Below are 14,878 nucleotides of genomic sequence, written 5' to 3' on the forward strand. Positions count from 1 at the left end.
ACAAGCCAACATAGCAACACTTGCTCAACCAATGGCATAGGTTTGAGGGTGTGGCTTTCTGTTTGCCTGACCAATGGCAGATTAGGGAAACCATTATTTTCATTTAGTCATTATTTTTCACACCACTGGGCGCAGAAATTACACACTTCAGCTTTTAAACTTAAAAAAAAACACATACACACTCACAAGCAAACACACACATACGCTATCTAGTCAACATGTAGCGTTCAAACACTGAGCTTGATGTTTTTCACACAGTATTGAATCCTACAGAATTGAAAATTAGAAACTCCGGCGCCCGCACATTACAGTATGCAATAGACACACACTGATTAGTCAGATTACATTTTGAAAAGAAAGACAAGCTATATGTACATCTAAAGTAGCTTGATCTTTGGTACATGTGCACTCTGAAAGACCTTGCTTTGTAAGACTTCATTTCACTTTTAATGAATGCTTTTTTTATACTCAAGAGATCTTCCATCTGAGATGCTCATGTCTGGACAGATCTGTCTTTTTAATCAAATAATGACAGCATTTATGAGCACTCCCTGGCAACTAAATGAAAATAACAGCGAGAGGCCTTTGAGCTCTGGTGAACATTAATTTGTTTCGTTTCATTTTCTCGTTCTCACACTCTCTCCTTGTCAAAAAAAAGAAAGAAAAAGACTTATTTATTGCACATTCCTATTCATTCTTCACTCAGCATGAGAGAATCACCATTATCTACTCTTCAGAGAAGGCGTCCTGTAGAGTTGGTACAGAGCGAGCGGCTGAATGAAACCAAAGCCACGTTTAAGGTCTTATGCATGTTGCATTGGATTTCAATTTGCCACTGAGCAGAACGGGGACAACAAAACGTGTACGGGCCTTTGAGTCGGAACAAAGAAAAGATGGAAAAAGACGAATGGAATCCCATTTTCCAGGATACACTGCACTCCACAATGAAAGTGTACCATTTGCCAGATCCTCGTGTCCTCCAGCGATGTCGTGGGAATGTTTTTCACTTCTCTATATTTGCGAGAAACAGTTAGTGCACAGCAGTACGCGCAGTTTTCAGACGTGCCGCTGCGAAAATGTGGATGTGGATCACCGCCCAGGCACATCCTCTTTTGAAAGTACCCATCATGCCTTGATTTGCGAGTGGAACTATTAGCGTCTAAAAGTGAGGGTGCTGGTGGAACGTTCTGTTGTTGGATAGTTAATGGAGCGTTCTGTGGTGGGGTATGGGATGCTGGGCCCCTCCATGGGTGCTCTCTGGCTGGGTGGGGAGCAGGGTCCTGTGGTGCCCGTGTTGATGGTGGGCACTGCCGGCAGGGCCACAGTCTGGATGGTGCTCCTCTCGCGGGGGGGAAGCTCCTCCAGCCCCTCCAGGCTTTGCGGCGGCCCCTCGTAGCTCATGTTGAGCCGCAGGGGCTGATGAGCCTGGCAGTAGTCCACTATGGGCTGCTCGTACCTGTAGAAGGCTAGAGTGCTCATCTGGTGAGGGACCTGTAGGGGGTAAAGGAGAGAGAGAGAGAGAAGAGAGAAAGAGTGAGCTGAAGATCCCTAATTAGAATAATTAAGTCATTAACAGTCATTAAATTGTCATTAAAATGACTCAAAATTGAACACTTTGTCATTTTTCGCTCACCCTCACGTCAGTTTAGACCTGTATGAATTTCTTTCTTCCGTAGGACACAAAAAGAGAAATTGCTAAGATTGTGCTAGTTGCTCTTTTCCATTTGACTAACATAAATAGAGATTGAAGGATTCAAGCTTCACAAAATGATACAAAACAGCATCCATAAAACAGCGCTTCTCAATTCCAGTCCTCGCTTACCCTAGTCTCTCTTTGTTAACACACTTGATTCAGATCATCAGCTCGTTAGAAGTGAGCGCCATGCATGGACTGTGTTTCGATTGATAAGGTCCCTACACAGTGTCCATTTCCCCTACTCCCAATGCACGGGAAATCCATTGAAGTTTACTTCACTTCAGAATATTCATTCACAGATTTGCGCTGCACCACTGCCTGCAGCGTCTTCACACACAGACAAAACTTACTAGAGAAGTGTGAAGTGGGACAAAATATACCTCTGTTAATAAATACAATTCAAATTTACATCTCGCACACTTTAACACCCTTTAACTGGAATCATAGTGGAATATCCAGTGATGTCCACTTTGCAGGGAACTTTACAGTCAAATATAACAAACGTCTGAAGCGATGAGAGAAACAAACAAAACGTCCAGGGCGGGGGTACGCGAGGACTGGAATTAAGAGCCGCTGCCATAAAATATCAAAAAGTATTGCATTTGAGTTATGCTCGTCACTGTTCAATAACCACAATTCAATAGTTTTTCTACATCAAAATTTCAAGATTAATTCAATGTAACTTGCCATCTTCATGCCATCGTTTGTTAAATTTACTAGCAATTTATGAGTGAAAATTGTTTCAATGCCACTTTCAGTGTATATTTCAAGTCTTTTGACAATATATTCCAAAAAAGGGAAAGAAAAAGAAAGAAAGAAAGAAAGAAGCAAAAACAAACAAAACAATGATTTGCTCAAAAATTGGGCATTGCCACTTTTCTCAGGAAGAGTTTCACGTGGATGAATTATTTAGACTGGAACTGAATAAACATTTCATTGAAAAGATCCAGTTCAAAAGAATGATTTGTTCACAAATTGCACATTGCTATGTCTCCCAAGAAGAATTTGAATCATTCAGACTGGAGATATGGACTGGAAGTTTCGCTGAAAAGATCAGATTTGAAAAAAAAGATTATTTGTTCATGAATTCAATTATTCAGTGAATAACAGTGAATTTTCAGTGAATAATGTCTTATATTTTGATCTTTATTTCATCACACAAAGCTATTGTACCACTCTGAATACTGCACGTGAGTCACATTTATGATGTCCTTTTGGAGCTTGACAGCCCATGTCCTAATTCTGTTTCCTTTATGGAAAAAAAGCAATCAGGATATTCATCAGAAATTCACCTACAGTACTGTGTTCCAAGGACGAATAAAGTCATTCAGGTTTGGACCGCCATGAAGCCAAGTAAATAATGACATTTTTCATTTTTGGGTGAACTATCCCTTTAATTAGAGTAATTAAAACACCCCCTTACCACAAGAGTCATTAAATAGTCATAAAATATCTCCGATAACGATTCTACCACCAAGAGACATGCACACACACAGAGTTCATTCCAACATCCCTCATTCCCGCATCGTTCTCAGCCCACTCGCAACTTCCTCTTTAAGCTCTGCTTCCGTCTGCATTTAGAAGCTGCCTCGTGGCGCCGCGTTTTCAAAGAGGCACCGCGCTGGTAGGGGTAATAGCTTTTTACACCGAGTGCACACCCAGCATCTGTCTTGCTTCCCAGTGTGTGTGCTGTGCTCGCTGGTGACTCACTCTGTGTATACACAAGAGGCAGAACACACACACACACACACGTGAACCCCCGCACAGACTGCTGCAGCTATTCCTATGATGAGTGACACAAGCAAATATGCCTTTCCTTTTCATTGCGTGACTCCGGGACAGTCACTGTGGAGAAACATGCCACATGTGGCTGCCTCATATATAGTGCAACAATATATATTTTTATTTTCCCAGAAAAAATGCACAAAATATTGGTCATGCATTTTACTGTATACGTTTTATACTGTATATTATTTCCAGAAAACTAGACAAAATCACGGATATATTATATGTATTTTTTTTTCAGAGTTATATATAACCACACGCATGATAACACATTGACAAGTCAGCTGAAACGAGTCGCCATTTACTTCCACTGAAAAATCAGAGACCATTGCTTTTAAAGGAGCAAATTAGTGAATGCTTAGAGATAGTGAAGAGCAACCTGAGCGCGATTACCGTCACCGAGGACTAAGTGAACATTAGTGACAAGAGAGCTCTGCCGGTGTGACAGACGAAGAGGTTTTACAAAGAGACTCCTGACAGGAGGAAAAATAAATAAACAACGTCAAATGCAGGGCCGACTCTAAAGTGATAATGAGATGCGTTGTGTCAGCGGCTCGGGTTTAAAGCTCTTTGTATGCCACAATTAATCCACTTCCCCATATTCCCCTGAGCAGAGTGAAAGGCTTCTTTGCATGGGCACAAGCAGAATGCACAGCTACTTAAAAAACTGCTTTACTTAGAGTCTCATGGGATTTGTTAGGAGGAAATGGATAGTCATATACTGTAGGGTCACTACAAGGGATGCCAGAAGTACTAAAGCCGATACTAAAATGCGAAAAGCACTGTCATGCCTGTTTGTGTTTATATGTATGTGAAAAGCACTTGCTCAACAAGATACAGCAATGCTGCAAAGCATGCAAATAATAAAATCAGATATGTATAAAAAAAGTTGATCTGTGCTTTAGGTCTTAGTGCAATTTAATACATATGTTGCTGTCTGTTATCTTATATAAATCAAAAACAATATTGACACTACAAACAATAAATGCTTTCTATGTTGGCTGGATAGCTTTAAGTCTCTGCAATCAAATATGAGCACAACATTAGGCCTAAACAAAGCAAAATAATTACTTTGCACATTTTGATTACAGGCCTGCTTCTCATTTAAACTCAAACAGCATCCAATATTAATGCATCGTATCTAATAGTCATGCAGCGAAGACTGTGCCAATTATTTAAGTGGTTTATTTCGCATTTGATTACTTGAATACATGATTCTGCTTTTACATAAAACTTTAAGCACTGTTGACTTCATTTGTTCTGTGGCTTATAACAAATATGATTTCTTGATGCAATTACGTGATGCAATGTTTATTTAATTGAGAAAAGCTGAAAACAGATCATTTTGTTATTAAGCTAAAAGTTTTGTGATTGGTTATCGGCAGATGATGATAATCATACATCGTCAAGTTTCTGCTAATTAGTTGGCTTATCTGACACAGTATGTCGGTCCGGTTGACAATATCAATCACAAAGAAGCAGCAATCTTACAAAAACACAGGAAGAGGCTAGGAGCTGAGCTATTAAGTGATGGCACAAGATCCTGTTGAATTTGATGAGTTATTGGTGTGTTTAGGACACAGGTGGGTCCCACCTTCAGTCTACGAGGACCCTCATAACCATCAAAAGGTGCCCGGGTAGAAAGAGATGAGCACTTGACAAAATCCGAAACCATTGCCCCAGGTGGCTTGGAAAAATAGAAAATAAACAAGAAAGAGGAAGAATCATTGTTGTCAAAATGAAAGAACCTTCACTATTATTTTCCCCTTTTCTACAATCTGTCATAGATATTCGGAACCACAATATTGTAAATATTTAATTAGATACCATTGTAATTGTTGTTAAATGACTTTCAAATGTTAATTTAAGCATACATATATTGTTGCCAAGTAGATTTATAACATTTAATGCAAAAAGTTAAACACAGTAAAAATCTAGTTTAAAAAAAAACATGACATTTTCTGCAGTTTTACAATAAATTAACACAATGAAGAAAATTCATATACAGTACATTTGTTTAAAAATTCATACAAATTGTTTATATATATATATATATATATATATATATATATATATATATATATATATATATATATATATTAAGGCTGTCGAAAATCGATTGCAAAATCGAAATCAATCGGACCAACCAAAAAAAGTTTCGAAAATGAAAAAAGGGAATCAATTTTAACCAAATATGTACACTATTCATTTTAATAGAATTAAACAATAAAAAATATAGATTAACAAAACTTACAAACAAGCAGAATAAGAAAATAGAGAATTCCGAAAGAGCAGTATGTGCTGTGAAAGGCAGACAGAAATTACCAGCAATTTTACGCGCCTATAAGACCAAGTGATGTGAAAGCGACCTCTTATGCTGCATACAGACCAAACGCGAATAGAGCGTCTGGTGTGAATTATTTCAATGTTAAGTCAATGTAAAGATGCGCTTCTGGAGGTCTCGCGGCGCGGTAGAGGTGAATTCGCCTCATCCGCGCATCTAGTTACAGGAGATTCTGAGTTATGAAAAGAACCATTGCAAGCTGAGAGCGACCGGCTTTTGTGGTGGAAAATTGGCAGTAATACCCCCACCTTGCACAGCTATACCTGAGTGTCCCTGGGACATCAGTGTGGTCTGAGCACATCTTCTCAACAGCTGGACATATAGTGAATAAAAAATGGCTGTTGTCTAAGTTAAAGTGACTAGAAAAGACAAACACTTTTGTTTTATGCAGAATAGCACACCCACAAATGAATTAAGATTCATTAAGAAAGTAGATTGCTGATTTTGAGTTGCTGTTGGCTGGAAGCATCTACTCTGATGAAGTGGCAAGGTCAAATTGTGCTGAGCAACAGTGTGTGTCAGAGGAAAAGAGCAGTCAGCTGAGAACACAAATATTTAGACCAGGATGTTTATCCTACCGTGAATGAAGTGCACTATGCAAATGAAGAGACATATAAATGATAAACAGGGTGAATCCTGTACACTGAGCAGACATTACACTCACAGTGAGTCAAACCTTTCCAATGAGCACTCAGTGCTACCATAATATCACTCCTTCACTCTCTCCTGCTCATATCAACTCGTTTACTTATTGTAGACACTCAGTGGGCTAGCACACACACACACACACACACACACTTTTCTCTCTCCTTCTTTCAGCCACTCCCAACTGATCTTCAGTGAAGTTGCATTGATTAATTATAATATATTAACTACTAACTGTTTCAGTGGATTCTGAGGAGTGCAGGGACACAAATCTAACCTTAAGAGTGTGTGTGTGTGTGTGTGTGAGATCGAGAGAAACGGTGTGTGACAAGTCATAACTACACCTTTCAGCATGGCAAAGTGACAGATGTGGACCTTAGTCAGGGTAGACACTATATTTAATTTAACACGAATGAAAAACGGCTGTGAGGGACAGACGTATGGTCCGTTTAATGGGTTTCACTGTCTTAAAGGAACAGTACATCCAGACCGGGCGCCATGAACAGACTTTTTGTAATAATAATAATTATATATATATATATATATATATATATATATATATATATATAATATAAGGATACATTCTTAAGTAAACTAGTAAAGCAGAAATGCCCCTGCAGACCCTTTTGAATGTAAGTCAATAATGCTCCTAAATTATTATTATTTTTTTATTACAAAGGCAAGGTTAGTTCAGGATGTAAAATGTTGCGTGGCTATAATTTCATATTAAAGCCAAAAGTCTGGGGTTTATAGGATGTTTTAATGTTTTTGAAAGCACAATTTTTGAAATACTATTACAATGTAAACAAACTGTTTTCTATTTTTTCATTTATTTTAAAACCCTTTTAGAAATCCTTTAGAATTCATGCTAATTTAGTGCTCAAGAAGCATTTCTTATTATTGATGTTGAACACAGTTGCTTAAAGGGGGGGTGAAATGCTCGTTTTGACTCAATATCCTGTTAATCTTGAGTACCTATAGAGTAGTACTGCATCCTTCAGAACTCCAAAAAGTCTTTAGTTTTATTATATTTATAAGAGAAAGGTAGTCTGTACCGATTTTTCCCGGAAACACACGAGCGCCTAGAGGTGTGACGTGTGGGCGGAGCTAAAGAATCACGAGCGCCAGTAGGCTTTTGCGTTGAGAGCGCTTGGAAGCTGTGACACAGATCCAGAGGCTGAAATTTAACAAGAGCAGCATCAGTAAAGGCGTCTCTATGTGGTATGTACTGAAACTGTATATATTTGCTTAGCAGTTTTGGAAAATGACTAAGTTCCACTTTATGTCGATGATGTTACGCATCGATAGCTAAGTTAACAACACAGAGATATTTGAAGCAGTTTTACTCACCGCCTGCGGTTCCAACACACGATCGTGACCCTTTTTCGTTGGGATTGCATCATCCTTAAGAAATAAACGATACGCAAATCCGTCATCAAACTGGGCCTTGTTTGTAAAACAAGCATCTTCGAAATGCTGGGAACAAACACAAACACTTGCACAACTCCGTTGATGCTCTGTAAAAATAAACTCCATCCACTGGTCCCTTAATGCTGTTTTTTTTTTGGTAATCTGTGCAGGGTTGTCTTGCCCTGGCAACCAAAAACACACTTCTTTTGTGACATTTCGCGCTCTCGCTCTGATCAGGATGCCTGTGCTCAGTCCTCTCAGTGCTCTGCTATACAGGAGCGCGCGCTCTTCCGGCAGAAGTGCCTTAGGACCCATATAAGGATATTCTGCTCCATCTAACGTCACACAGACCCATACTCGAAAAAAAAACTTTCCGAAACTTGTGACAAACCAGAAGAGGTTTTTTTGGAACAGAAAATACTCCTTCAAACTTACAACTTAATTTTTGAAACTTTGTCCATGTTTAGCATGGGAATCCAACTCTTTAACAGTGTAAAAAACTCAGTATGCATGAAATAGCATTTCACCCCCCCTTTAATAATTCTGGCGCTTAATATTTTTATGAAACTGTGGTAATTTCTTAAAGATTCTTTGATTAGCAAAAGTTTTTAGAATTTCTTCGAAACAGAAATCTTTTGTAACATTATAAATGTCTTTACTGTCACATTTAATCAATTAAATGTGTCCTTGCTATATTATAAAAAAATAACAACAAAGTATGACCCCAAACTTTTAAACTGTACAGTGTTTTAAAACGCTTATTCGCTCACATTTAATTACATTTTTAATTCCAAACTTTTCTTTTTCTTTAAATTAATTCTTTGTTTTCATCTCGGCTATTCTTATTTGTCACTGACCCTTATAACTCACCAGTCTTTTGCCATCTTTTAATGCTTATTCATAGTACACTAGGCAAGCTTTTTATTATTGGTAATGTACTGTGGTAATGACACATCATCAGTCATCTGTTACAGCTTGAAGACAATCCCATAATGCATTTGGATGAGGTTTAAATAGCTTCTATTCAGCGTCTGTCACGAATCTCCTGTTCTGTTCCTGGGCTCTGGTGCTTTTATTTGGAGTGGTACATATTGTGATGTTTCTCAACTCACTGTCTCCTGCACCATTACCCAGACGACAACACTGCGGCCAACTACAGTCAAGTGCTGGGCTGTTTGTCCATTACGGGGGACGGTGACAGCAGGGACTCATCAGTATGTGAGGGACACGGTCTCTTCGCCACTCCTGTTTATTCAGAGCTTAACAGGGAATTCTTGTGCCCTGGCCACTAGTTATGCAAATAAGCACGCTCACGTAGCATATTAAAGCAATACAGTCAAGCGAACACTTTGATTTGTTGCACGCTGCTGGCCTTAGAAGCGTGCCAACTAGCTGACAGCAAAGGATAATAGATTGCCCCTGCCGAGCTCTGTAAGGAATCTATAGGATTCATTTTTCCCAATGTTCAGGCCAAAACCTTTCTATTACAAGAAACATTACTGCAGTGCATTTGCAGTGCATTCATGCAGGAGGAAAATCAGGGCAACAATGTATTTACCATGTCTAAAATGCTAAACAAGGCGAAAGACATCCACCATCTGCATGCATGAGTCATCCTGCTATAGCTAAGCGTGCGCAGTATAGAATCCGATAGATCTTTAGTTAATAAGGTGACAAGTATGATAAGCAATATTAAATTACTCAGGTTTCCAAGCACAGCCTGCATGTAATGGCAAAATGCATGACTACGTGAGAGAGGATGTTCAGACATTGTGCAAGTGTGAAAGTGGTGCAATTGGTACAGATTTTCTATCATTATTTATTCTTCTGTATGTTGCACAGAAGATAATTCATTTAATTATTTTTGAATACCTGGAAAAATAGGACTAAATATATAAATAAGAGGGACTAGATAAAAGGACTGAAAAAGTAAATAAATAAAATGACTAAATCAATACACAAGTATAAACAAACAAACAACTAAATAAATATGACTAAATAAGTAAATAAATGTGAGTGAATAAAAACATACATTTCCATTACTAAATAATTAAATAAAATGACTAAACAAATGTAAAAATTCACAAAATTAATAAAGGACTTAAACAAATAGATAAGTAAATAAAATGATTGAATGTATGTATATATATATATATATATATATATATATATATATATATATATATATATATATATATATATATATATATAGTGACTAAATACATAAAATGACTATATAAATGAATATATACACATATGTACATAGCCAGTCAATTTTTAAGTGCTATTAAGTGGTCAGTATAATATTAAGAATAAAACAAATAATCTTGAGGTAATTTATAATAATAAATAATGAAAAAGTTTCAGTTTTCATGTATAAAGATCAGAAATAAAGTCAAAATTACAAACAAACAAATAAGCAAATAAATAAAAAGATTACATTTCACATATCATACTGAAAAAAAAAAAACAGTCACAATTAAGCCAAATGCAGTGACAAAAAGAAATAAAGTTGCCATTAAAATAAATAAAATACTTATTTTGAGAAATAAAATTGCAATCCTTTTTTCAACAGGTTACTTGTATTTTTGTTTATTTATTTGTTTATTTTGTTATTTATTTTTGTCATTTTTGGAAGTTGACAACCTCTAGTCACTATAAACTACTACTGGTAGACAAGAGTTGCGTGTACGAGTCTTTATAAATTGCTACTTGCTTTTGTTCCATGGGAAACATGAGGGAGAGAAAATAACAGCAGAATTGTCATTTATGGGTGAACTATCCCTTTTAGTTTGTTTACCAAAGCAGCAAACAGACACCAGGGCAGGATGCGTAGTTACAAATTATCTTCACAATAGTGTGGCAGAAGTATTTTTATCACTGTCGAGAGAGTTTAAATCGTCCCTGATGGGGCTTAAAAGTGTTCGCATGCATGTGCGTGTGAGTGTTGCATCAGGGTACGTGAAAAATTCATGTGTCTGTGCTGCGTGGAGGAAGACGACACAGATGCTGCATGGGGAGCCCGTGTGACACTAAAGACATCTGACACACTTTCAGTGAAGTAAAACACATGTCTGAGGGCGAGTTCGCCTGAGCAGCATTACATTTAAACAAGCGGGAGGGCAAGAACATGTTTAAGAGAGAAAAGGGAATTTGAAGATGAAGTAACCGTGACAAGAGTTTGCTTTTCATTTATGTAACAGATGAACTCATACATTATCTGTCAGAAAACTGAAGGCTTAACTGCCTTTATCCAATAAAGGTCTGTGCACTGATCTTTGGGAAATGTTGGCAGAGTTGGTACACAGTGACATTTTTAAAGGAATAGTTCACCTCAATAAGTTAAAACCTTAATGAGTGATTTGTTTATTACAAACACACAGCTTTACTGTGTTGAGATGTTAACTGGGGGACTGGGGTAGTGTGGATTATTGTGTTGATTTTAGCAGCTGTTTGGACTCTCATTCTGACGGCACCCATTCACTAAAGAAGGTCCATTGGTAAGGAAGTGATGCAATGCTACATTTCTCCAAAGGTCTTCTGATGAAGAAACAAATCTAAATTTTCAGCAAATCAATCGATTTTCATGTAAAATGGTCAAATTTACACTCCCTCATGCCATTTCTTTATTTCCGTTTCCTAGAAAAAAAAATATAAATACCAGTGTGTGTGTGTGTGTGTGTGTGTGTATGTATGTGTGTATGTATGTGTGTATATATATATATATATATAATTATTTTAGTTTTTAGCCTAAAATTACAATTCTGGAATTATTTATATTTATTTATTTATTTGTGTTTATGAAGAACGTTTCAGTTGGTTTTCTCCATATTATAAAAGTCAATGCGGTCAAAAATTTTTACAATAATGTTGTTTTTTGGTGATTTTAAGATATTTGTCTTTAAAGGATGAATTGACCCAAAAATGAAAATGATCTTGTGTTTTATTCACCTTCAATGCATCCTAGGTGTATATGACTTTCTTCTTTCAGACGAATCCAGTTGGAGTTATATAAAAAATTGTCCTGGCTATTCTAAGCCCTGTCATTAGAGTCGGAGTGTGTAACAGTCAACATGTCGTCAAATAAAGTGCACACATCCATCATAAAATGTGTCTCACATGGCTCTGGGGGGTGAATAAAGATAATTTCTGTGAGGATTTCGATATAAACCAAGAGTAGGCTGGATTTCCTCCGCCAAAGTAAGGAAACTTTGCTTCATTTGCTCCTATGAACAAACTCGCGAGACTAGCATATCTCAGAAGCGTGAACGCTGAGCATACATTGCTGCGTCATCTGCTGGAACTGCTTCAGTGTATAACAGTCAGCTGAAGTAAGAGAAAAATGTTTATTATGTTTGAAATATGGATATTTTCCTTACAAAAACACATGGATTCACTACAGGAGGCCTTTATTTACCCTCCAGAGCTATGTGAGGCACGTTTATTATGAATGCCCGCACTTTCATCAACAACTTGTTGACTGCGATGATAGAATTGGGGGGACACTTTTTAATATAACCCCGACTGGATTTGTCTGAAAGAAGAAAGTCATATACACCTGCTTCGAGGGCGAGTAAAACACAAGCTAATTTTCATTTGGGGTGAACTAACCCTTTAAGGGTGAACTGTCACTTTAAGAAGAATTGAAGTCTCTGATTAGACAGAAGCTTTAAACGATTTATCAATTCTGTGTCGGTGGGAACAGAGAAATGACAAGATCGGACACATCTAGGACGATCTCCGTTCCTTTTGTGGCACTGCGCCATCTCCATCATCCTTTGAAAAGGTAAACTCCGTCTGCACGCCCAAAACTGCTGTGTCCATCCGTCCGAATCTACTTTCATTCTTACTATGTCTAGCTGATGAACATTTCCAAAAAAGTAAAAAGGATTTTTGGCTCTGTGGTCGCCACCCCTGTCAACTTTTAATCAGGGATATTGAAAAGGAGTGTGTGAACGGGTCTTTTTAAGCCGGGGCTAATCAGACATGCCTCCGTGAACTGGACCGAAGCCAGGCCTGTGTGAAGACCTCGCTCCGTCTCTGCCTTTGTTTCTTTCCCTTCTACTTTCTCTCTCCCGTCTGATTTCATTTCGGAGAGGGAGATTATCTAAAATGAGGCATTCTATCTGGAAAAGAGCACTCAGGATAAGCCTTTACTGAAGATGCGTCTGTTTGAAAAGGATCGATGCGGATTGTCTCTCCCTCCTGTGCATCTAAGTCCTGGATTTCTGCTTTAAGGTGCTCTTGAGAAAGAAATACTAAGAATTTACTGCTCTTTGGTAAATGGACAAATCCCTAATTCTAATAAATGGAGCTGTAGACAACAGGTTTTGCTCCGCTGCTGGATCTCCTGGGAAAACACATGTCTGTTTAGTATGCTTCTCTCCACCTCTACTCAAGTGGCAGCCTCAGACGGTACGCCCACAACCTGTTCCTTTACTGTCTGATGCAAATTGCACACACAACTGGCATGAAACCACTAATTGTGATCTGATTGGCTGTTGCTACGTATCTTACAGAAGCCCACTGTGGTCTTGCATTACTAATCCATTGGTTTCTCAAGATCCATGTAGCCATGTTGTGCCACCAATGCAAGACATTGTACAGCTCATCTTCACAGACAAATTTCAATTATTATCATTTTTATTATTTTTATTTTTAATTAAATTACATTTTTTAAGAGAAAATGCATATTTTAGGTGCCCTCACTGGATTTTAATCACTATTTTTTTCAACTCGCTTTTAATGTTTTAACACTATCACAATAATCCAAAAGTAATCCAAACAACTCCAATCAATCCGTTAATGTCTCGTGAAGTTAAAAGCTGCAAGTTTGTAAACATTTTTTTAAATCAATAATTTATATATTCAATCAATATATTTCATCAGCTGTTTGGACTCTCATTCTGACGGCACCCATTCACTGCTGAGGATCCATTGGTGAGCAAGTGATGTAATGCTACATTTCTCCAAATCTGTTGTAATGGCTGGATGGATGGCCTGAGGGTGAATATATTTCCAGCAAATTTTCATTTTTGGGTGAACTTTGTGGTAGTCATTATTCAACAAATGTCAACAAGTAAAACAATTATGAAGCAAAGACTGACAAATGAAACGGCAAAAATGCAAAAAAAAAAAAAATATATATATATATACATATATATTTATATGTATATATAAATATATATACACAGGTTTTTATATTTATATAAATATAAAACCTGTGACAACGTATCCTGACCTAACATTTGTTGTACGAAAAATGACAACACCATTTATTTTTACATTTGGTTAATGTGTTTATGGATAATGTTTTTATTTGTTTAACTAGCAGCTAAAGCAAAAAGTTTGTCTGGGATGACAGGATTCACAAAAATTATATTACATCTAGCCCTGGACTCCCTACCTATATTTAATTTGATAAATCTGACAATCCTTTTTGCTTTTTGCACAGTAGTAATGTAATTTGCCATCAAGTTATATCCAACCCATTAGAAAAACCTCTCTAAAACCATATAAACAATGTCATTTGCGCCACAGACACACATATACGCTCCTTCAATTTTCAAAATCAGTCCACTTTCATTTACAGATTACCAAGCTGCAAAGGGTTGTGGAGGTGTACAGCTGATATGTAATTATATTGTGGTGTAATATCTCTCCAGCTCTCCTTGCCTGGCGTGTGATTACATTAGCAGAGAGCTGCAGTGCTGTTCTGCTCTGCCTGCTGTGGTGCTGGTGCTGGTGGGTTTGTTACCTTCATCGTGTGTGTTCCTGTGCTGGCACACTTCTGCATGCCACGTCTAGACCACTAATCTGAATTAAAACGATAACAACAACTTATTTGCTGGTAATTAAGATAAATTGTATGGAATAAAATTAATGAAGGGGCATATGTTTTCATCTGCAGTGATAATTATCACGTGAAATCTATGGAAACAATGAAAGGTCACATAGTTGCACATGAATTGATGACGGGATATGACTCGGGTATGAGT

General features: G+C 37.4%; 1 protein-coding gene across 1 annotated transcript in view; it reads right to left on the reverse strand.

The window, feature by feature from the left end:
• Positions 1 to 298: 298 nt before the first annotated feature.
• Positions 299 to 14,878, reverse strand: part of LOC113109708 (leucine-rich repeat transmembrane neuronal protein 4) — a 94,363-nt gene continuing 79,783 nt past the window's right edge. The window contains exon 3 of the mRNA XM_026273445.1: positions 299 to 1,491. Coding sequence (XP_026129230.1) covers positions 1,153 to 1,491 — 339 coding nt within the window. The 3' untranslated portion in view covers positions 299 to 1,152. The remainder of the gene's footprint in view (positions 1,492 to 14,878) is intronic.

This window comes from Carassius auratus, chromosome 10 (assembly GCF_003368295.1).
Source record: "Carassius auratus strain Wakin chromosome 10, ASM336829v1, whole genome shotgun sequence".
NCBI classification, from domain to species: Eukaryota; Metazoa; Chordata; class Actinopteri; order Cypriniformes; family Cyprinidae; genus Carassius; species Carassius auratus.